This window comes from Myotis daubentonii, chromosome 2 (assembly GCF_963259705.1).
Source record: "Myotis daubentonii chromosome 2, mMyoDau2.1, whole genome shotgun sequence".
In the NCBI taxonomy this organism is placed as follows: Eukaryota; Metazoa; Chordata; class Mammalia; order Chiroptera; family Vespertilionidae; genus Myotis; species Myotis daubentonii.
The window spans coordinates 65,175,914-65,200,312 of NC_081841.1; the positions used below are offsets into that span (position 1 = coordinate 65,175,914).

The 24,399-nt window shown below is 37.4% G+C and overlaps 2 protein-coding genes across 5 annotated transcripts in view; one reads left to right on the forward strand and one right to left on the reverse strand.

The window, feature by feature from the left end:
* GRIP1 (glutamate receptor interacting protein 1) overlaps positions 1-24,399 on the reverse strand; it is a 681,581-nt gene that overhangs the window by 398,481 nt on the left and 258,701 nt on the right. The gene's annotated exons all lie outside the window — the stretch shown is intronic.
* LOC132226173 (large ribosomal subunit protein eL33-like) lies at positions 16,456-16,719 on the forward strand. Its single transcript, XM_059681023.1, has one exon. It carries the CDS (start codon positions 16,456-16,458, stop codon positions 16,717-16,719), a length of 264 nt encoding a protein of 87 aa, XP_059537006.1.

Here is a 24,399-nt window from a genome sequence, read left to right on the forward strand (position 1 = left end):
TACCCAATTCAGAGAGGCCCCAAAACCGAAACCAAGATGCACTGAGAAGTCATTAAATATATGACATGCCTTCTTTAAAAGCTCTGGCTATTTGACATTTAATGAAACGCCAAGGGCCTGCGTCCTCCGTGACACACGTTTACTATACAACAGTTTGAAGTTGGCAACAAACTGCATCTGACTCCACAAAGTTACGTGTTACACATAATGGGTGCTCACTGATACATCACAGGGGAAAGCATGTTAGTTTTGCATCTAAAGCAAATCACTTTTGATGCTTAGCATCTTATGGTTAGCATGACCTTGACAAATCAGATAAGTTAAGATATGATTCCCTTTAAGTTACTGCATTTGATGGATAAAGGCTACTGCCTTAGCTGTAGCATCCTCCTAGTCCGAGGATATTTTTAGACACCACCACAAATATTTCTCCTTGTAGGCACATTTTGTAAACTTATAAAGTATCTCTGTTGTTTTTAAATTCTTACCCAAACTAATAGGGTGCTGGCGTTTGAGAGATTTATTTTTTCATTTGTACAAACACATCACAAATACAAACTCAAAAAGGTATAAATTCGACTCATTTTATATATGGGCTATAAGACATTTGTACAACAAACATAACATAATTGAAAGTTCCTAAGGGCTTTTTTTTAATCTACCAGTTTTCAGAATTATGCATGAAAGCTGACAGTATTTTCTGATGTGACACAGATCTTAGTTTAATTCTTGAATATATTATGGAAACTAAATTTAGGAAACATAGACTGTCACTACATTAGAGCATATTATTCATGTAAAAGCATTATAGAAGAGAAGCATAAAACTGAAATTCATAGATTACTCTGTAAAGCCACACAGCCATATTATCAAGGCAAGTGTCAAAGAATTATAATTTTGCATTATTGTGTTGTTGCCTCCACATGAATTTTCAACTCTCAGTTTTCATCAATCAAATTTCTGGCATTTAGACCAAATTCTCATGGATGTCAATACCACAGAAATGGATTCTAAATTATTTATTGGCCAACATTCAGATGCTGTAGATGGGATATATTACAAGACATCAAAAGGACAGGAAGAATTAGGGTTGGAATACAAGTTTATAAAGATCCTTATTCAAGAAGATAAACATCTTTTTTAATTTTGTAAATGCTGATCATAGATCACTGTCAATTCTACCCACTTAGGACACCTCAGAAACTCATTGATCTCTGCATGCAGCTGCTTTCCCTCTGCACCCATAGGTATTCCTGGGCATTTTAAACCTACTGGGACCCATCTCACCCTCACCAGGAACTTAAAGGACTGCTAAGCACAAGAAAAACTCCAGTTCTCTGCTATTTATAAGCTAATTTAATGTCTTAATATGGGCATGTTATTTTATTCTACAGGTATCACTACTTCTAGCTGACAGCAAATAAGAGTCTCCTTAATTTAATAGCAAAATTATGAACCTGCATCAGAGAAAAGCATTTGAACTTCCGTATACAAATAACACCTCAGATTCCTCACAGGTAACTGTCTAGAAGTCTGTATCAGGAGCGTTAATCATCGCCATCAACTTGATAATTATTTCTTCCAAATAAACTAGCCTTCCCTATTTTAAAGAAAACACAGTTGTTGAAAAACACCTCCAACAGAACATAATTTAACCATCTACTACCCTGGCTTGCAAGATACTATTTGAATGGTTCATTAAAATGATAACAAAATCAATGAACTGCACCTAAAATATTAATCATCTGCATAGACCTGGGCTGGTGATACTGTCTGGATGCTATCTGACGGGTATTCTTGCAACAAATCAAGCAATAGGTAGAGCTTCAGTACTTACAAGACTGCTCACCCAGGATACTCTCTGGGCAACCTCTTGCAGTTAAGATTAAAGCACCACTCAGGGTTTATTGTTAAGGAGCGGGAGGGCGGAGGGGAGCGCTTACTTCGGAAATGCTCTGAAGTGTAATAATAGACATCCTCATAGCCCTCGTGGTAATCCTCTTCTGGCCGGTACTTTTTCCCCTTTCTTCTCCTAGATCTTCTTATTTGCCTGACGAAACCCAGGAAGCGGTCCATCTCTCCCTCCCCGCGCAGCCTGACTCAGCCAGCGCGAGCCCAGCAGCAGCAGCCCAGCTGCTCAGCGGGCTGCTGGAGCATGAACGCCCAGCACTGAACCGGGACGTGCTACCCTTCCATCTGCCTCGGTGCTACCATCCACGCAGAGGTTTCAGCCACGGCAGGGGAAAACAAAAAACAACACAGCGATATGGGTTCGCCTTGACAAGATTTCGTACTTTGCTCAGTAAACTGTCCAGTGTGCAATTTAAGAAGAAAAACAAGGAAAAGAGGGAGAAAGTAAAATGATAAAGACCAAGAGATAAATTTAACAGCGAAGGCTTGGACTTCAAAAGGCTTCAAAACAGAGGAGAACAAAGTTCAACAAGGATTCAGCTGAGGGGAGTCCCAGCACTAGGATTTCACTATGCCACATCTCCATCATCAGGGGCGGGGGGGGTGAGGGAGCAGAGCGGGGCGGGGACTCCTGCTGGTCAATGGACTGAACCAAAGCTGGAGACAGAACCAGCTTTTCCTTACCGGCCAATCCCACCCCCCTCATCGAATGCCCTTTGCAATAGCAAAGCGCAGGGCTTGGGAAACTGCCCTGAAAGCTGTTGGTCTGCTCTGGATGGACTGATTAACCCTTTGTGCTCTCTTGCATACCATACTCATGAGCAGTTAAAGTGGTTTCATCCATAGGCACTGCCTCTTGCTGACAAGTGTGCTCTATGTGTTAATTGGAGCAGCAGGGAGAAGGCTCAGCAGCTGCTTTCAAATGACACATTTACCCACTGGGCATTAGTGTATTCCAATCGCTATTTGATCTAAATATTAAAATGCACTTCACAGGGAGGCTTGCTCATAGGCTTGGTAACAGCATATCATAATCAGCCAATAAAAGAAACTGCATGGTTCTGGGACGAAGAAACACAAATAATCCAACTCTGCCTACAGGGAACTCAAACACAGGAGTTGGTACACTTTTTTAAAAATATGAAAATACATAGGCTAAAGAGCAAATAAAAAGCTGGTTCCTGGTGAAGATGGGGAGGAGAAGTTTTGGGAAATGGTCACACCCTGTTCATCCCTTTGTCTCTAAAATAGCAACCTTTTCAGAAACACTTCAGACTCCATGAAGGAGGTCCTCTGAAGTCTAGACAGGTCAGTGTTAATCGTGGACAATCTTTTTCTCTCTGGCTTCTTTCTTAAGGTCTTTAAATGAATGTGAATGCTTCATACCTGGGAAAATTCGATTTCTTTGCAATACAAGTAAGCAAACATGTCAGCAAGCAAACATATTACTTACTAAACAAATAATATTCTGCAGCTCCATATTCCCAGAAATGTAATTTTTTTTAAAAAAGCTACTTACTCTATAAAAGTCTTCCATGGCTACATAATATCAAGTCTGTAAGACCAGAAGGGAGTGAATGCACTTCGCATTATCGGTTGTCGGATTCACAAGCATTTGCCTCTCTTCCAGATGCGGATAGTTCTCTATTTTCAGATACGACTTGCTAATGGTTAGTAGGCAGACATTTACTTGAGAGGTAAATATTCATCAACCAGGAGCATTTCAGCTCTGAAGTGTGTAAAGTTAGATCCAATGAATTCCCACTGTTCCTACAGATTTCCCTCTTGCTTTTTTCAATCCCTTCCAAGTGAATTTGTGAAGAGAAACACAAACTTAATGATGCTGACAAAAAGATACTATAAAATGTTTTAGGAACATCTTTAAACAAAAATTCACTTGTCCTTAGGTTCCAAATATTTTCTTTATTATTCTGACTCCCCCAATCAAAATACACCAGAACAGTTTAAAACAGTGAAATTTAAAGATCTGGAACCTAGACTTTGAATAGGTCAATAAGTAAATGATAATAATACATCACCTTTTAATTTAATTCTCCTTTATAATGAGGTGACGCCTCTGTAGATAAGGAAAGAAGGTTCAAAGATGTTTTAGTGGTTTGTTAAAGATCACGAAATACGACCTATCACAGGCATTTTTTCATACAAATTCAGATACTGTCTTGTCTAAGACTTATTTGCATTCGGTGACTCATTGTTTTCTATGTGAGTATGCTATTGAAATGGAGTTCAAAAATAACTGTTTGACGTTCATTTCTAACATATAACTAAGCATATATCCTGATTTATGTGACTAATTTCTCAAGTACATACGTCCCCAGAGATTATGCAGGCAACAAAAATTACCCAACTACGTCTGAATTATTAAAACTACTGAATTAGTGGAGTCCACATTGTTTTCTAGTTTAATCCAAAAGAACTGACATTATGGAACAGATAATGCTTCATTGGAGAGAATGTCCTTTTTATATAGATCAACTTAAAACACTCCACCACAGTTTACCAGTTTTTAATATTCAAAGAGCCTGACAGTTTCTCAGTCAGTGGTAAGCAACTATTTTTGAACCAGAACCACCAATGCAATGTAAAACTGTCTACATATCAAACTGTTTTCAGAAATTATGTTTGAAGCACCTTTCTTTGCTTTTCCTGGTTTTGAACGATTTTATTTGGGCAGTTAACATTTCAATATCTGAGTATAATGGGGAAAAATTATACAAGAGGAAGTCTGATGACGCTAGGAGAGAATTTAGAGTTCAGCCACACAGTTGGAGGGGTATAGTGGTCACAACCCAAAGACAGAAGGCGAGACACGTGCTACACTGCCTAAAGGGTGGTGCAGTTGGATTGGATCTTTCAATCTGATTTCCTGAGTCCACACCTCTGAAATTTTCCTAGCTTCTATCTTAAATCCTCCATGGTTAACAAAGGAGGACCAGTCTAAAAATCTGAAAGGACTTCGGGTTGTGCAGCAGTCAGCTAATACCCCCACAATAATTGACAAATGGGTGAAATTCAAGTCCTATTCCGTTAGGTTGGCTACTATTTCTGAGAGAATCGCCCTTTGTCTCCATAGCACAAACACTGGTAATCGGCAGTATTCTTCAGGATTGCACTCTACTACAGTCTAAACAAATGGGGTAGTTTACAGGTTGAAAATGGCAGTTAGGACATGTATCTCCCATAAATGTGCTTTGTTTGGCTCACATAAGTGTTAACTTTTGTCTGTTTGTTTTAAACTGGGTCAATATCTAAGAGTCAGGTATTTCACAAACAAATCAGACATTTGATTTTTTTCTTGAAAAGTCAAAAGATCTGGCAGCTCTGGACCCAACTCCGATGTGGTGTGACAACTATTCATTAAAGCTAAGTGGCGGCTGCCACCCACAAATAAATATGTACTTTCCACTGAGCCACAGTCCCCTCCCCTGCGTCCAGTTCTCTCATTCAGTTGCCACCTGGCCCCTGCATGCATTTATGCTTTGATCCTTGGTTGAGGTGCTATCCTGACTAGCCAGGTCCCAAACACTAATTTCTTCAAGAGAAATTTCAGCTCCCATAGAGTTTCATGTAAAGAAAACAGATTATTATGACAAACTGGTTTTAGTTGAGCTAAATGTTCACTAAACTATAAAATTAAATTTCTTAGAAAAAAATTGTTCACATGAGAAAATAAAGCAGGTTGAATTATTCAACAAAATGTGCTTCCATAAAAAATCACAAATATATATTAGCAAATATATATTTTTAGGAAGCTAATTCTTTCCCATCTGGGAGGTAGGCAATATCTGGCACAATATTTACAAGGTTTCCATACTCTTCTAAATTAGGTTCTTCATCACCATTCAGGAAAAGAGGAACAGGCCAACTATTGAGATTAAATCTTCAATTTATAACCTTCTCTAAATCACTCAGTACATAGTATTCTTTTGCATATATTTAGATTGAGTAATAGCTATAGTATTTTTTGAGTAGCGGTATGAAATATACAGTTTATTAGAAGAATCTTTGAAACATTAAACCAATTGGACCCTTTCAGATACCATTGTGCTTGCTTGTGATGCCAAGAACTGTGGCTGACTCCCTGTGGCCTGAGGGGAGGCACTCTGTCACACCCTGATCCCCAGCAATGACAGTATTCTTAACTCTGTCAGACCCAACACCACTGTATTGTAGTAAATGATCTGTAATATCCCACTTTACTAGTCTAAATGAAATGGACAGATCATGTGAGCCATGCACACATCATTCAAACATAAAATATCTTATAAATAATATATTTAAATATGTTTAATAATATGTATTTAAGTTAGTAAATCTCAGAACACAACCTCACCAGAAGATGTAGTTACATCCTTGCACCTACTTCGTTTTCTGTATTGATTTAGAGAGAGAGAAACATCAATTTGTTATTCTACTTATGTATGCATTTATTTATTTGTGGGTTCCATGACTAAGGATTGAACCCACAATCTTATCATATTGGGACCAACCCAGCTACCAGGCCAAGGCCAAAGGTGATCAGAAGCAATTCCATACAATATAGAGAAAATAAAATGGTAGAGGTACAAGTAGACGACACAGTAAAAATTAGTATAATCACGTATATTAAAACTGTGAAGAATATCTTATGTCAAAACAATGGAAAGAGAAGTCACAAACTGGGAGAAAATGTTTGCAAAAGAAACATCTGGTAAATGACTATTGTCCAAAATATACAGAGAACAGAATATAAAAATATAGAAAGAACTCTTAAAACTTAATAAGAAAAACTACCTGATTAAAGACTTTAACAGATACCACACGAGAGAAGATAGACAGATGGCAAATAAGCACATGAAAAGGTGCCCCACTTCAGATGTCATCAGGGAAATGCAAATTAAAGCAACAAGGACATAGGACTATACATCTATCAGAATTGCCAAAATCCGGAACACTGACAACACCACATGCTGATGAGGAAGGGGAGCAACAGGAATTTTCCTTCACTGCTGGTGGGAATGCAAAATGGTACAGCAACTTTGGATGACAGTGGCTTTCTTATAAGCCTGAACATATTCTTACCATACAATTCATCAGTTGCACCCTTTGGTATTTACCCAAAGAATTTGAAAACATGTCCACACAAAAACCTGCAGTTGGATGTTTATGGCATCTTTACTCATAATTGACAAACCTGGAAGCAACCAAGATGTCCTTCCGTGGGTGAATGGATCAACTGGATAATGGGATATTATTCAGCGCTAAAGGGAAATGAGCTATCAAGCTCTGAAAAGACATGGAGTAAACTTAAGTGCATAGTACTAAGTGAAAGAAGCTAAAATGAAAAAGCCACATACTGTGTGATTCCACCTACTCTGTATAATACTATAATAGTGGATGTCATTATACACTTATCCAAACTCAAGTAATGTACAACACCAGGAATGAACTCTATGTAAACTATGGACTCTGGGTGATAATGATGTGTCAATGTAGGTTCATGGTTTACAACAAATGTACCATTCTCATGGAGAAGGTTGATACTGAGGGAGGCTATGCATATGTGAGGAGGGAGTATGTGGGACATCTCTGTACCTTTCGCTCAATTTTGGTGTGAACCTAAAACTACTCAAAAAATAAGATCCATTTAAGAAAACAACACCTTATGCCTCTGTATTTAACAGTATTAGCTTTGAGGCTCAAATCATTAGAAATAAGTTTTCACTTATAGGAACACTTTTTCATATATATATTTGAAAGTTTACAGATGTAGGACAAATTTTCAATTTGAAAGAATTTCTTTCTCATTTCAGCAGTTCTAGCACCCCAGGCCTCATCCACACCATGCCCATATAAATTTCCAATAGGGGCATGTTGGGCTACCCTGGCTGCAATTACAGAATGAAATTAATCAAGCAAATGCTGCCCTACCCTGGAATTCTTCCTGTGCATTGTCATAATTCCCCACGCCTTTGTGTTGTCCTTGCTTAAGATACTTTGAAGTGTGAAGGCTAATTTTATCACTCAGCTATTTCAACAGTTGATATAGAAAGACAGGTCATATTCTAAGAAATCTGAATGGTATAACTCTTGATATTTTGTGTTCTTGCTCTTCATGAATTTATAAAAAAATTCAAGAGAAATTAAGTTTTAAAATAAATGCTTCAAATTAAATAGAAGTGCTTCACACCAAGACCCAAGATTTAAACTATTATTCTGCCAGTGATTACATTTAGATTTACTAGAAGGAAAACGCTGTCTGTGGTATGCTAAAATTAAGTCATTCTCAATAAAGAGCCACCAGAGCCCTGAAATCAACAAATACTCCAATTCTTACATTTATTTCAGTAGTAAGAACACTTGTTTCTATTGTTTAAAAAATATAGTAAAATAATTTTACTAATGGTCATGATCCAAGTAGGGGTCATCAGAGCCTGAAGGAAAAGGCTTTTAATGTAAAAATAATTTTAAAAAATTCTCCTCAGGCATACATATCTGTGGGTAAGCAGACTCATTTACAAAAAGATAGGCATTCATTGTTCCTGGAAGATATTGCTCAATAAATCTTTTTGTGGCATTCATATGATAGCAATGGTAAGATATCTTAGTTAATAAGAGAGAGAGAAATGTAGAGACATAAAAATTTTTTGGAATTTTAGATTCACAAACTACCGATGTTGGAAAAGATTTCATAGATCTTCCCACCCTCTCTATTCCCCTAGCCCCACCAGTATTCAAATCTGAGGTTCCCCCCAGACCCACACTGGGAACTGAGGAAGGCCCAGTCCTAGAGCTGTCCACACTTAAGCACCCCAACTCTACACTGGAGCGGAAGAGCGGCCTTTTCCTCGGCACTGCAAGGGGACTTTGCTTCTGTCTCTTTTAAATGCTAGCTCTCCCCTGCCCCCCAGTGTCCCTTGACTCAAAATTCTAGTTACTTAGTGTATAGGAGTACTTATTACTAATTTGAGATATGGACAATGATATATATATTTTCATTTAATATGATATCTCTTTTATTTCAGGGAAAATTATACTCAATTTACTTATGACTTTTAACTCTGCTATTTTTTTCTATAAGTCTCTTTTCAGAAAATTAACAATAATATAATGACAACATTAAATTTAGGTATTTTTTGCTATGAGCCAGTCTCTTAAGAGTTTTATGTTCTCATTTAATCCTGGCAACAACCTTATAAATTTAATACCATCATTTGTCCTCACTTACAGAGGAAGCAAGAAGATACAGAAAAGTTTAATAACTTGCTGTTAGCCATACAGCTAAGGGTGGTGCATTTACTAGTCTGAAATAAAATTTATAGATTATGTAACCCTCACATACATAATTTTTAAAATGTTTACTTTTTTCAATTATAGTTGACACACAATATTATATTAATTTCAGGTGTACACATAGTGATTAGACATTTATATAACTTACAAAGTGCTCACCCCATAAGTCTAGCATTCATCTGACACCATGCATACTTAATGCAATATTATTCCATACTAGAGGCCCGGTGCATGAAATTCGTGCACTGGTGTGTGTGTGTGTGTGTGTGTGTGTGTGTGTGTGTGTGTGTGTGTCTGTCTGTCCCTCAGTCCAGCCTGCACCCTCTCCAATGTGGGACCCCTTGGGGGATGTCCGACTATCAGTTTAGGTCTGATCCCGCCTAAACCGGCAGTCAGACATCCTTCTGACTCCTGGCTCCTAACAGCTTGCCTGCCTGCCAGCCTGATCACCCCCTAACCACTCCCTTGCTGGCCTGATTGACACCTAACTGCTCCCCTGCTAGTCTGATCGCCCCCAACTGCCCTCCCATGCAGGCCTGGTCGCACCCAACTGCCCTCCCCTGCAGGCCTGATTGCCCACAACTGCCCTCCCCTGCTGGCCATCTTGTGGCAGCCATCTTGTGACAGACAATGTGAGGGCAGCCATCTAGTGATGACATTGTGCGTGATGCCACCTAGGCTTTTCTTATATAGGGTAATTTAAGTATATATTATGCTCTTACATATCATGCTATACTACCTTACGAGAGTTTTTCTACTTTAACAATAATTTTTAATAATTTTAACAAATTGCTGTGATATTTAGTTGTCACTGAATACATTCAAATGAGTGATCTAATGGGTTTATTTAAAATTTATAATATGCTAGAAATGATTTCTTTTGCAAATATATAAATGATGAAAAATTTTACTTTAAAACTTTATTTTTCAATTATAGTTTACATTCAATATTGTTTTACATTCGTTTCAGGTGTACAGCATGGTAGTTACATAATCATATACTTTATAAAACGATGCCCCATATTTCAAGTACCCACCTGGCACCATACATAGCTATTAGAATATTATTGACTGTATTCCCTGTACTTCACTTTACATCCCCATGACTATTTGGTAACTACCAATTTATACTTCTTAATCCGTTCACCTTTTTCACCCAGTCTCTTATGCCTCCTCCCCTCTGGAACCAACTTTCTGTTTCCTGTATCTATGAGTCTGTTTTTATTTTGTTTGTTCATTTATTTTGTTCTTTAGATTCCACATGTATTTGGAATGGGTTTTCATATGGTATTTGTCTTTCTCTTATTTCACTTAGCTTAAATTACAGACAGATCACAAGAATTCTCGTGTTTCATATTATACAGTGTTTTATAAAGTATCATACTTTAAAAAGCTATTAGCTTGTAAGAACATGTAATAAATAACTTCAAATTTAAATTTAAGGTGTGCCTTTAACATTTATGTAAAACGTTTTTTATACTCCTTCAATAGAAACTTATGTGGCCACTGGGTAAAGCTAGCAATAAAAATACTGGTTCGCAATGTGTTAATACCTTCTAGGTCCATCCATGCTATCACAATGTCAAGATTTAATTTCTTAATGGTCAAGCAATATTCCACTGTATAATGTACCACCACTTTTTTATCCATGTGTCTATTGATGGGCACTGGGTTGCTTCCATATCTTTGCTATTGTAAATAATGCTGCAATGAACATAGAGGTGCCTATACACTTTCAAATTAGTGTTTTGGGTTTCTTTGGATATATAACCAGACGTGGAACCACTGGGTCACAAGGTAGTTCAATTTTTAAATTTCTTAGAAACATCCATACTATTTTCCATAGTGGCTGCTTCAATCTGCATTCCCACCAACAGTGCATGAGGGGTCCCTTTTATGATGAAAAACTTTGGATGTGAAGTTAAAATCTATGGGGAGAATTTTTTTCCAAATTCCCTTAGTGTAGACAAGTTTGAAACCACTGCCTAAATATAGTGGTGGTTCCTTTTCACTTTTGTATCCTTGGGAGAGCATGTTACTATATGCTCAATGTCCGATGAGCAGAAAGATGGAATGAAGGGTGAATAATGGATGAATAAATAATTGATTGAGTGATGACTGAAGAGGCAAGATTTACCTAAGATTGCTCCCTGAGAGTGGGAGAGCTTTTATATACTGGAAATATAACTGTGTCCTATCACACTGGGCCACAGAGAAGACAGGGATGTGAGAGGAGCCATGGAAGACACAAGTTTAGATTTGCTGTCTTGCACTCCTGTGAGGCTCCAAGAGAATATACCAAGTAAGCCCTGCCCCTTTAAGTAGAGACGAACCTGAATGAGACACCCAAAGCGGACCTAAACCAGACAGCCTGCAGCCAAGCCCACATGCCTAGCAGCCTGAAGCCGACCTGCCAGGTTGAACGCAAACTCCGTACAGATCAGTTAGTGGGAAAATAGAAATGATCATGCCTGTAAACCACAATCATTGTAGGGGTGGCTCAAAATGCAGCCTTATGAGTATATGCTAAGATACCACTTACCTAGCACAGTTCATACTGTATTGCAAGTATCTATTTTTAAACCTGTCTTTCTGACTAGACTGGGACATACATAGAACAAGAGCCATATCTTATCTATTTTTAGATCTTTGGTCTCTGGCACAGTGCTGGGCACAGAGTAGATGTTCAACACATGTTTAAAGATGGGGCACATAGATCAAAGAATGAAGTGTTACATTATTTCTGAGGTTTCTTTCATTGAGTACCCACCCCTAGGCACTGAGTAGGCCCACATATACATGGGGGAGCCTCAGAAATAGACCAGTGACCACCTAGGAAACGTCTAGGAAATAGTCCCAGAACATGATGGGCACTGATCATTGTTCCCATTGTTCCAAGACTGCACATCTTAAACACATAATGCATGTATGAGGAGAATCCTATCTGGGCCTCCAGAAATTAAGATCAGGTTGTGGAAGATTCCCTTCAGTCTGAGGATCAGTGATGGCTGCTTGACAGAAATCTAAATTAGGTGTGGCTTTAACTCTTAAGAAAACATACACACACACACACACACACACACACACACACACACACACACACACCTTACTTCTTTCTTTGAACATTAAAAAATCCCAATTGTGCCTTCTCTATGTTATTTATTTTTAACCGCTGGTTAATGTTTTTGAAATTGGATGTTTCCAGCATTCTGGGTTACGGGAGAATAATCCAATACTCCATGTAGCCCAAAAGCCAATCCAAGGAAAGACATTCTGGTCCAACTATTTAAGTTTCACTGATTCTTTTCGCATCAGGACAGTTAGCCTCATGATGAGAACAAATGTCGAATGTTACCAGGAAAGGCTAGAATTCAGACAGTTATCCTCAGTTGGTCAGCTTTAATCTCTTATTCTGTTTTTCGACAAAGATTAAATGTATCTAAAAAAGAATATAAACTATTGGATTATTTTTTCAAGAAAAATGACATGAAGTGGAGAGTTTGTTGCTAAGTCTTTCAAAATAACCAAATTAGTTTTGCAAGTGTACATAATACCCAATATTTGCCTATTTTCTTGGACTGGTTTACTAAATGGGTATACAGGCATGTAGTACATTATGCCGTTAAATATCTCATTGCTGGAGGATGATGTAAAGCTAATAAACATAGAAAAGTATCTTACTGTAATTTAGAATGGGTACTATGTCATTAAATAAAAGGAGAATGCTACTCTGTTCATTTTCTCACCCACAGACTACACCTCCACTGAGCTCTAGGTTCATGTAATGATATCCATCTTCCTATTAAGATGTATTATAGGCATCTCCAAGATAACAAGGTCAGAAACTCTGGACATGGCCCTCAAAGCTGTACCTCCTATCACAGTTGCCATCGTATTGAACAATGTTTTCCTTCCATCAGAGCCATTCTTGATTCCTCTCCTTTAGATGATCCACATCCAATTTATCAGCTATACCTTCAAAATAACCCCAAATATACTGATTTTTCTATGCCCACCGCCACTCCCAAACCCAGCCAGCATTCTTTCTAACTATGCACCGTATTTCTACTCTTGCTCTATTTTCTCTACAACAACCAGAATGATATTAAACATACATCAGATGATACCAATTCCCTGCTTAAAAACTTTGCAATGAGTTCCATGTGCTCCTGAGGCACATAAAATAAAATAAAACTCCACAATTCTTATCAGGGCCTTTAAAGCCCAAGGTGAGCTGGCCCCTACCTACTGGTAAGTCTTTAGCTTCTTCTCATATTACTTCTCACAATGACCTTCCTGTCCCTGGCAAAATGCCAAGCCCACAATTGCCATCCTTCCTGTTAACCGTGCACCAAATGCACTGGCCCCAAATGTTTTCATGGATGGATCTTTTTGTATTATTTAGATCTCAGCTCAAATTTTGTCTCCACCTGGTGAGGCTGCACCAAATCCCCCATTATAAAATAGCCACCACACTTTCCATCATATCACTCTGTCACTTCTCACTATCAGAAATTACTTTGAATATGTTCTTACTTGTATGTTATCTGTTTCTTCTCCTCTAGAACATGAACTCCATGAGAGTAGGGGCCTTTGCCCTCATGCACACTGCTCTATCTTTGGGTTGTAAACAGTGCCTGACAACATAGACAAATAATAAGCATTTCTTGAATGAATGAATGAATGAATGAATGAATCAGTTGATATGAGATAGCACATACTGTTCATGGTTCATGGAAACACACTATTTAAATTATACGAGGACCTTTAATGTTTCCTTCCTACAAAGTGTATTAAACACCAAAATCACTCAGCAAGAATACAAAATACGACCAGTCCTAAATGTTGGTCAAGCTGGCATGGATTACGCAGCTAGCATGTTACAGGTGTTAAATACATTTGATCTAGTCAATAAATGAACTACAGACATTCCAAAAGCCTTTTTAAACTCAGGTTTGAAACTCTTCACTAAACTTGTAACTAACCGAATATCAAATAGAAAGATGACTTAAAAGTCTCCCCCTCTTGTTACACACTCACTGCATAATAAATATTGATTGTACAGTATGCATGTAAGATACATTTGAGCAAATAAATGCACAATCAAATGAATGAACCAGCCAAAGGTTCAATAATAAAAGTTAAAAAGTGAGGCATGAACATAGGTTAATCCAAATTGGATAAACAGCTCAGAAAAAATCAACAACTCTTAAGTCCTTCAATAACAAACCACAAGTGTGCCTGTCGTTGGGGTCTAAGAAATGGCTCTAAGAGAAAAAGGTCACGGTGGTAAGGTGAATCATATGGCAAAGCACTTAGAGGAAGGAAAAGCAGAGAAAGTTAAATCAGATTAGTCATCACAACCCTAAAGTGAGTCTATAAACACTATTATAAATACCAAAAAAATGTTCCCAGAGGCAAATGAATCGATTTAAAAAAAATGACACTAAGCTTTTAGAAATGCTATGCTTTGGTAAATCAACCAGTCAAGTAAACATAAATAAACAAATAAATATGTGCCACTTAAAAATAGATTTGTCTTGTTCTCTAGCAGCCTGGAAGGACAAGTGAAAGAGCAATAGAGGGAGGAAGGAAGTGTGAATGAATTCTCAGGCAATAGAAACCATTAGGTAATATATTGTTCAGAACCATCAATAGGAAGCTTAAATAGATCCTGTGAAGTCTCACAATTACCTAAAAAGACTTCATAATCACCACTAATTTCCCCCACACTTGAATGCACCTAATTGTGTAAAAATAATAACAAATCATCTATTTATGATATATTACATATTCAGGGTAAACATCAATTCAGTACTTTGTGTATTTTTCAAATTTCTAAAATATTCAGATGACACATTTAGCATTTCAAATTTGGAAGTTAATTTTACATTTTAATTTTTAATTTTCCTATGCTCATTCCACACTTAGTTATTGGTTAACTAAATTAATTATACATCATAGAAAAAAACTGAAAGCAAAATCTCAGTTCTTCAAGTCCTTTGAAGCCTAAAACATTTGGAATCTCAGAATGCTCCCTGACATTTCATTTTGCAGGAAGTCTAAACAACCACAGTAAATTTACACATGCAGACATGCCACAGTTAAATTTCATTTCACGCTTAGTAAGCAAACATTATCAAACTATAAGCACTGTCCTCCACTGTCTTTTTAACTCAAAATCTTGTAACCAATGTTTGGTCGACCTTGAAATATTTCACAGATGGATGAATTGGCTTAGTTTATTCATCAATTTGCAGGCTAGCAAACTTAGGCTGCATGCATTACATAGAGCAGGTGGCTCTATGCTTTATTTCATAAACAACACAAATAATTAGTGATTAGACAGAAGCAAATTAGGGACCCAATTAGGAATTGTTCAGGGGAAAAGTCTTCTAAAAATAATGAGTATTTCTTCCTGCATTCAAATTTCTTTAGAAACATGCTTCCACGTTACTTTCTTAATGGCAAATTTCTTTAAACAGTTCACATCCATTTCAATGCAAGCAGAAAAACATTTCATTGAAGAAATCATCCGGTTATACAGGGCTTTGTGAAACTAAATGAGGACTGAGTGAGTGGAGCACCAGGTGACTGTATTAACCTGCATTTTTGGATTATATATAAAGAGGAAGCTCTCTTCACTTAAACATGTTTCGTTTTCTAATACTGCCAATTCTTTTGTTGTTCTGCATACATCAGTTACTCAGTAAATGTAATAAAGGTATATTAAAACACATAGGAAAAAAAGTCATAGCACACTTTATAGTCTTGATGGCAAAATCCCACTTAGCATATGAGAACCTTCTGTTCAACTTTTATTATTCAGTTTAAAAATTGTTACACGGTATCAGCTTTCAATTACAAATGATTAAAAAGGCAAATCATTGATGCCAATTTTATATCAGGGGAAAATTTTTTGACTAATCAAACGCTAAAGCTGACAGTTGTGAACTAAAGTGATTTTTTAAAGTTGCAATGCACATTATTCACCAGTAGGGAAGCTTAATCCTGTAGAACCCAAGATAATAGTTTTAGTCATGATTTGAATCTAATGCTAGTGGGCAATGTTAACTCACTTATCCATATCCATATTGACTTTCTCTTTCCTATCACTGGTGCATCATTGAGTAAATTTCTTTTCATAAGCTGTACCCTAGTGACTTCACACTTTAAAGAAGTAATGTCACTCTTTCTGCTATCTGGGAGCCTGTGGAGGCTGCTGAGAACAAGACTTCAGTAATGACAGATATGTCTGGAAGTCTGTACTCTAAGGCCATTTCTGCTGGCTACAAGGTGGGCCTCCAGAACCAGAGGGAGCACACAGCTCTTCTTAAAATGGAAGGTGTTTATGCTCAAGACGAAACTGAATTCTATCTATGCACTCTTGCACGTGTGTACAAAGCAAAGAATAACACGGTGACTGCTGGTGGCAAACTGAACAAAACCAGAGTCATCTGGGGACAGGTAGCTGGTGCTCATGGGAACAGTGGCATGTTTCATGCTAAATTCTGAAGCAATCTTCCTGCTAAGACCATCGGGCGATCCGTATGATGCTGTAACCCTCGAGGATTTAAACTTCTTGAAAAGTAAATAAATAAAATGGATTTGTTTTCTTGTTAAAAAAAAAAAAAGTGATGTCATTATTTTAGTGATGTAGTTAATATTGAACTCCTGTTCAAAATCCACCTAGTGACAAAGGATATCTAAGGACTCTCTTTGTAAGGCATTATTAAAGAAACAGAATTCAATGATTTCTATACAGTAATGGCTGTCAAAGTTTAACTCACAGAATATGTTCATTAGCCCTATTATAGCTGCTCTTCACATCACATTGTAATCATCAGCTTACTTAACTGTGAGTTCCAGGGCAAAATTGTCCTTTTCATTGCTGTAGATTGAATGTCTAAGCATATATATCTCCCTGTATTCATTGGTTCTTTCAAAAAAAAATTTGCTGAATGCCTACTATGTGACCAGCTGCACTGAGGATACCACACAAAACAAAAAGCAGACAATGACCATATCTTAATGAAGCTTATATTCTTTGGGGAGGGAAATGACAGTTTATTAAAAAAGGTTAAAAAATCAGTAAGAAGGACCTACAGTGGATATTTATATTCTTGATTTAATGTGTAATATATATGATAAGTGCTCCGTACAAATTTGTTTAAAGAATGAAGCAATTACTACTTAATTCAAATTTCCACCAGAATCTAATGAAGGAAAAGTCAAGTCTCATTATGAGGCATCTCATCAGTGATTAGGGGAAGGGCTCATAAGAGGGGAGTCTCAGAATCAGATGGGGAGGAGTGTTTTTAAAAGCACAGTGACCCTTCCACACGCACGTCAGGGATTCCCTCCTGCAGGAAGGCTTGCCTTCTGCTCCCCCTCCCCCATCTCCTCCAAGGGGTCTAGGCTTGGGAGTTACCGCATCCTGAGCTTACTATGCTAGTTAGGACACTGGTTCAGGTGCTCTAACAAATAAGTAAGGGTGCATAAACAAGATGGATGGCTTAATTATTTCTTATATTAGGGTCTGCGCTGGTTAGAGGTTGGGAGAAAGTAGGTGGCGCTGCCATATTAAAAAAAAAAATCATCGGGGGTCTGGGTTCCTTTTATACCTCGAACTGCTGTCCTCATGCTCCTGAGTGTGATTCACCACTGTCATGGCCAAGTTTCAGCCCGATGGAAAGGGAAAATAGATAGCAGAGTTGCCTTTTGAGATTGAATGTGTAAGTTGCACATATTACTTCATCTCCATGCCACTGTTATATGGCCACACCTTACTGCAATTGAGGAAAGAAGGAAAATGTGATTCTGCAGCTGGAAGGCAGCCAGAACATGGGAGTTTCTATTAATAAAGAATGGGCGAATGAGTATTGGAGGATTACCAATTTATCTCCCCTCATTTATTTTATTATAGCATTATTATTCTCTGTTGTAACTGAGACCGATTGGGACTGATCTCAAAGTCTGTTAAGGAAAGAGGCAGTGTTCTATCCGTCTGACCTTCCCTGTAATCTAGCATAGAGCTTGATCTCTAGTGGGCACTCAATTCCTGTGTATTGACTGTACTATGCGCTCTGTAGAAATTTCATTTTCTTTGTACAACAACCTAGTGAGAAAGGTATAACAATCTCATTTTATATGCGCTAATACTTATAAACTTATCCATTAAAGACAATAAATTATGGATTCAGTATTGGAAACCAACCTCATATGACTCCTCAAATCCTTTCCTCTTACAACAAACCATGCAGGTTAAGTAAACAACAAAACGTGGAACTACTCTTTTAAAATATAGCTCAACACCTTTCATTAGAGATGTGTTAGAATTTTCAGATGATAATAACATTAACAGCCTTATATTTATCCTATACCAATGCAAATTTCCTTAAGACAACAAATAAGAATTCAAATGGGAAAGACTTTGAAGTTCTTATAGAATCTTAAAAACATAAGATATATATATTCAAAAAAAATAGATCCTCAGCCACTTGTACTCCTTAAATATTATATTATTGGCCTCATGATTAGGGTTTCCAGCTTTTATGAGTACCGCGCGCTAACCGAATGCGCCACTGGAGCTCCGGGTTTCCAGCTTTTATATACTAAACTTGAGAGCTGTGATATTTATAGTAATATTTAATTTGTATTTTACTGTGGTAAAAACACTTAGCATGCAATCTACCCTCTTGACAGATTCTTAAATTTACAATACAATACTGCTAACTGTAGGCACAATATTGTATAGCACATCCTTACAACTTATTCATCCTACACAACTGAAATTTGTCAATGGGAATGCAAACTGGTGCTGCCCTTATGGGAACCAATATGGAGTTTCTTCAAAAACTAAAAAATGGATCTACCATATGGTCCAGCAACTCTGGATCTTTATCCTAAAGATATGAAATCAGGATCTCAAAGAGATATTAGCACTCCCATGTTTACTGCAGCACTAGTCACAACAGCCAAGACATGGCAACAACTTCAGTGTCTTTTGACAGATGAATGAAAAAAGAAAATGTATATACATACAATTAAATATTATTTAACCTTAAAAAGATATAAAATGTGTAATATAATAACCTTTTAATCAATGCAAGGCACTAGATCTTTGAAGTGAGATGAAAGTGAAGCAATATTTGTGAAATATTACTCCTCACAAATACTCCATTCTCCGAGTAAAAACAGGATTTTATCCAAGAGTTTGAGAAACATCAAAATAAACAAAATTAAGCATGGTTTTCGGCTGTAGGACATCTTGGAACTTCTATAATACCACTGTGCCACTGTTCATCATAACTGGCTGAAAGGGAGCAAACTTATTTCACCACCGTATATGTTTTTCCTGTGGACTCCTTTACAGCAGTGGTTCTAAACTCTGTTGTCAAGAACACCACTCTCTTAAAGGTTACTGAGATCATAAAAGGGCTTTTGAGTTACATCTATTGATATTTAGCCATATTAAAAATAAAACAGAATTTGAAAATATATTTATTACTCGTTTATTTAAAAATAGCATGTTAATGTAATAACATTACATCTCTATATATAAAAGCCTAAGCAACCATACAACCGAATGACCGGTTAACCAGTCACTATGATGCACATTCACCATGAGGGGGCAGACGCCCAATGCAGGAACGTGCCCCCTGGTGATCAGTGAGCTCCCACAGCTCCTGCAGCTGGCCAACCTCCCGCAGTCCCTCCCCACCGGTTCCCCACCGGGGAACCCCCCGACCGGTTCCTCCCTTCAGCTGGCTGGCCCTGAACCACCCAAATCGGGGCTGGCAGGCCAAGCTCCCATAGTCCCTCCCCCCCCCCCCCCCGGCTGGCCAGTCAACCTCCCAAGTTCCCTCCCCCTGCCGGCCAACCTCCCCAGCCCCAGTTGGGACTGAGTGAGATGGCCTTGATCAACCCTGATTGCCAGCCAGGCCTAGGGATCCCACCTGTACACAAATTTGTGCACTGGGCCTCTAGTGTTAATATAAAACCTTACATTAATATTAAAAACCATTATATGTTAATATAAATAGCAAATTTTATGAAAAACCACTATATTTCCAAAAAGAAATTTAATGAGATTAGCACTGTTTTATAGTTTTACAAATATGTAGCTTAACAAGAAAAAGCTGCATTTTCATGTCAGATTCTACATTCAACCTGTTGCAATGTGTTGTTTGTTCAAAGCATATAAAGAAAATCCAGTTGCACAAATATGTTGTTAGAAAAAGAAGAAGTATTTTAATAGCTTTTTCAGATGATAGAGGATATTCTTTTTTATATAATACCATAATTAAACAGAAGTTGAATTTTTTAATTACTTTCTTATTTGCAATGTGAAATCTGAAACTTTGTCAAACTTTCTGTATCTTTTACATTACAATCCATTGGTCTATCTTACATTTTGAATAGGTGTTTACGCATGCTTTTGTATCATCATGCATTCACCTGGAAAATAAGTGGTTCAATGAGTTATGCAGGTCTTCCAAACCTTAATGGTTCATTACACTGGATCAAAGCATCGTATTCATTATCACCGCTGACCTTATTGGCAAAGTCGATAAGTATTGGAAAGCTGTCAAGCCCAAGATGCTGGGTACAAGTATCCCAAACTTCAAATTTTCATTTTGAAACTCATATTTTATCTTTGGTAACAAATATTACCTGGTTTATCTTTGAAGATATAGGTTCATTTCATACATTTTCAAGAAAATGTCTGCTAAATACCCACGTTTGAATAGCCATAGGTTGCTTGTCAATTCTTTCAACAACAAAAAATGTTATTCCATGGGGAAAGTGGTGAGTTTAGTTCCAAATTCAATTGAACTACTTTTTCCTGAGCCACACTACGTTGGTATACAACAGAGATCTTTAACGGTACTCCCCATTTCATAAGAGAAACATGCTTTTTAATTTTAATTGCAATTGTATGGTGGTGAAGAATGTAATGACTACTAGTGCACTTTGTTGCCACTATCTTGTTGCTAAGTCAGCACCAGAGGGTAACAGCAAATAATGTGGACAACCCAGGCTCCATGGTCTATACTTTGAGACCCTGCTGTACACAATCACTTCTGATAAAAAGAGGTAAGTGCCTTGGTTTTCTATTATTTGCTCCAAGTTCTTAAAAGGGGTTTCTCAAAAAAACTAAGTGCAATTTAAAACTTTAATAATTTCAGATGTAAAAATGCTAACAACTTAATGTCTTTTCCATGTATTTAGTTCAGAAAGAATAAATTTTTTATGTAAAAGTTTTGTCTACAACTGTTTCTAGATGAATTGTGAGAGGAAGCCCTTTGCTTGGCCACCCACCTTAGTTATCAGATCTGCCTGCATTAGTTTTTTTTGTTACTGTTGTTGTGGTTTTCTGTAGGTAATCTCTGAATTGCTACATATGTATCAAAACCTTGTTCTCCTGGTAATTTTAAAGCTAAGACTACAAATACAATCCTTTCAGTTCATAAACTCAGCTGGGGAAAATTTTAATAAAATTTAAAAATCAACTAGAACAATATAATAATGTAAGGTGGTAGTTATGTTGAATTGTAATATGAAACATCAATATTTTAAAACATTAAGGAACCAACCTTTCAAATCTTACTTTCTGTAAGTAACGACACTATATTATTCATAGATTACTGGTATCAAAAAGAAAATATAGTTAAAAAATGTAAATTACACCATTCACTCAACAGTTAATAAATATTTATTGAGTGGTATTATGCACCAGGAATTAGGCTAGGAATTGCAAAACATTTAGTAGAGGAAGCTTTTAAATAATAGACATTGTTATATTGAATCTATTCTTCACAATGCCAGTACAAAGTAGTTTCTGAGATTTTTATGTTTAAAATGTCAAACTAAACTGATAATTTTTATTATTCACCTAATTCAACCTCATCCTAGTCCAGCATTTATAGTAAAATTATAAACTTGGTAGAGACATTAAAATGAGAAATTATCATTGACATTGTTTTTAAAATTTATCATAAGATAATGAGTACTATAAAAATGTTGCTCAAGACTTTGTATCTCAACCAAAAGATAGAAAGTTATGGGTGAATAAAGGTCGATGATAACGGTTTTCTTTATGGGTGCCATGAGCACTCAATTGAGGAGCACCCTGACGTGAATAATTGTGGTTCTTCTCTGACTTCTTGCTTTCTAACATGAGAAATAAAGAATATTTCTTTAGATTCTGCTTGTTATTCTCTCACCGAAGTTGAGAAAAAGTGAAACAAATGTCAGTCTACAGAAATAAAAACATTATCCTTGTTAGTACAATTTAGCCAAAGTTATGTTTTAATATTTAATGGTGCTAACTGGTCTCCCTGGGGAAATTAAACCAATGGTAATTAGACATCTCTCTTATACATATTCATTCTTCTGCATCTTGATAAAAAGTAAACCACTGAGATAGTCAGCAATGTACCCCTTCTGAAGCAGAGTCATGCAACACTGAACGAGGGGCGTATGTTCTAAGGAATGCATCCTTAGGCAATGCTGTGCTTGTATGAACACCAGAGGCTGCACTCACACAAACCTAGATGACAGAGCCTGCTACACACAGCTAGATGATACTACTCCCAGGCTGCAAACCTGTACAGCATGTTACTGTACTGGATACTGTGGGCAATTGTAACACAATTGTAAATATCTGTGTATCTAAATATAGAAAAGCTACAGTAAAAATGTGGTATAAAGGATTTTTAATGGCACATCTGTATAGAGCACATACCATGAATGAAACTTGCAGGGCTGGAAGTTGCTCTGGGCGAGGCAGTGAGTGGTGAGTGAATGTGAAGGCCTGGGACATTGCTGGACACCCCTGTGGACTTTATAAACACTGTACACGAGGCTGCCCTACATTTATTTTTAAAAGCTTTCCTTTCTTCAATGACAAATTAACCTTAGCTGACTGTGACTCTTTTACTTGATAAACTTTTTAATTTTTTAAACTTCTGACCCTTCTGTAATAATAGTTAGCTTAAAACATGAATACGTTGTACAGTCATATAAAATATTCTTTCTTTATACCCTTACCTATAAGCTGTTTTCTATTAAGAATTTTCTTTCTACTTTTAACTTTTTTGTTTAAAACTAAGACACATATACACACATCAGCCTAGGCCAGCTGTTCTCAACCTGTGGGTCGCGACCATCGGAAAACACATATAGCATATCAGATATTTACATTACGATTCATAACAGTAGCAAAATTACAGTTATGAAGTAGCTACAAAAATAATTTTATGGTTGGGGGTCACCACAACATGAGGAACTGTATTAAAGGGTCGCGGCATTAGGAAGTTGAGAACCACTGCCCTAGGCCTACACAGGGTCAGGACCATCAGTGTTACTGTTTTCCACCTGCATGTCCTGTCCCACTGGAAGGTCAGCGGGGGCAGTAACACAGGGAGCTGGCATCTCCCGTGACAACAATGTCTTCTTCTGAAACACCTCCTGGAGGGCCTGCCTGAGGCTCCTTTTGAGAAGGTGACTCGTTCTCCAGAAATATGCCATGTAGTTGGTTCAGGTCAGTTCTTTTTTCAATCACAGATTTGCTTATAAGCAGATAATGAATAGTCCTCTCTATTAATGGAAACTTTTCATTTTAGGGGTCCATGTTTTCAAACTTTTCAAAGAGCTTGATGAAGTCTGCAAAAACTTCTGCTAAACCCTTCACTGGGAATCTTCCTGGGTGTTTTTCTTTCCCTGCCGTTTCCTTTTCTCTTGCCCCTTCTTCAAACAGGCATTCCTGTTCCATTTGCAACAACTCCTCACTAGCCAGTTCCTCAGGAACCATCTCTAGGCCCTCATCCACACCAGGTTAAGGTTGTTTGCCATCTCAACCACAGCCTTGTTGGTTTTTGCAACCTCCTGAACCTTGGCAACTCCTTTGAAGTCCTGGACAACCTCTTGTGCGTGTTCTTCCAGAGGCCATGCATACACTCCTTGGGGGACAGCACCCCAAGTCAGCCAATCTCTGGATGCAGTCAGTCTTAAATGCTGTAATCCTTCCAGAATTGCATCAGTGTCTTCCGCAGCTGCAATAATAGCCTAGGCAAAGATCCTCGGGTAATAGTTCTTAACAGCTGCTACAACCCCTTGATTCATTGGTTGAATCAAAAAGGTGTTTGGAGGGGTGAGGGGGGGGCCCCACTTTGATATCAGGATGAAGAT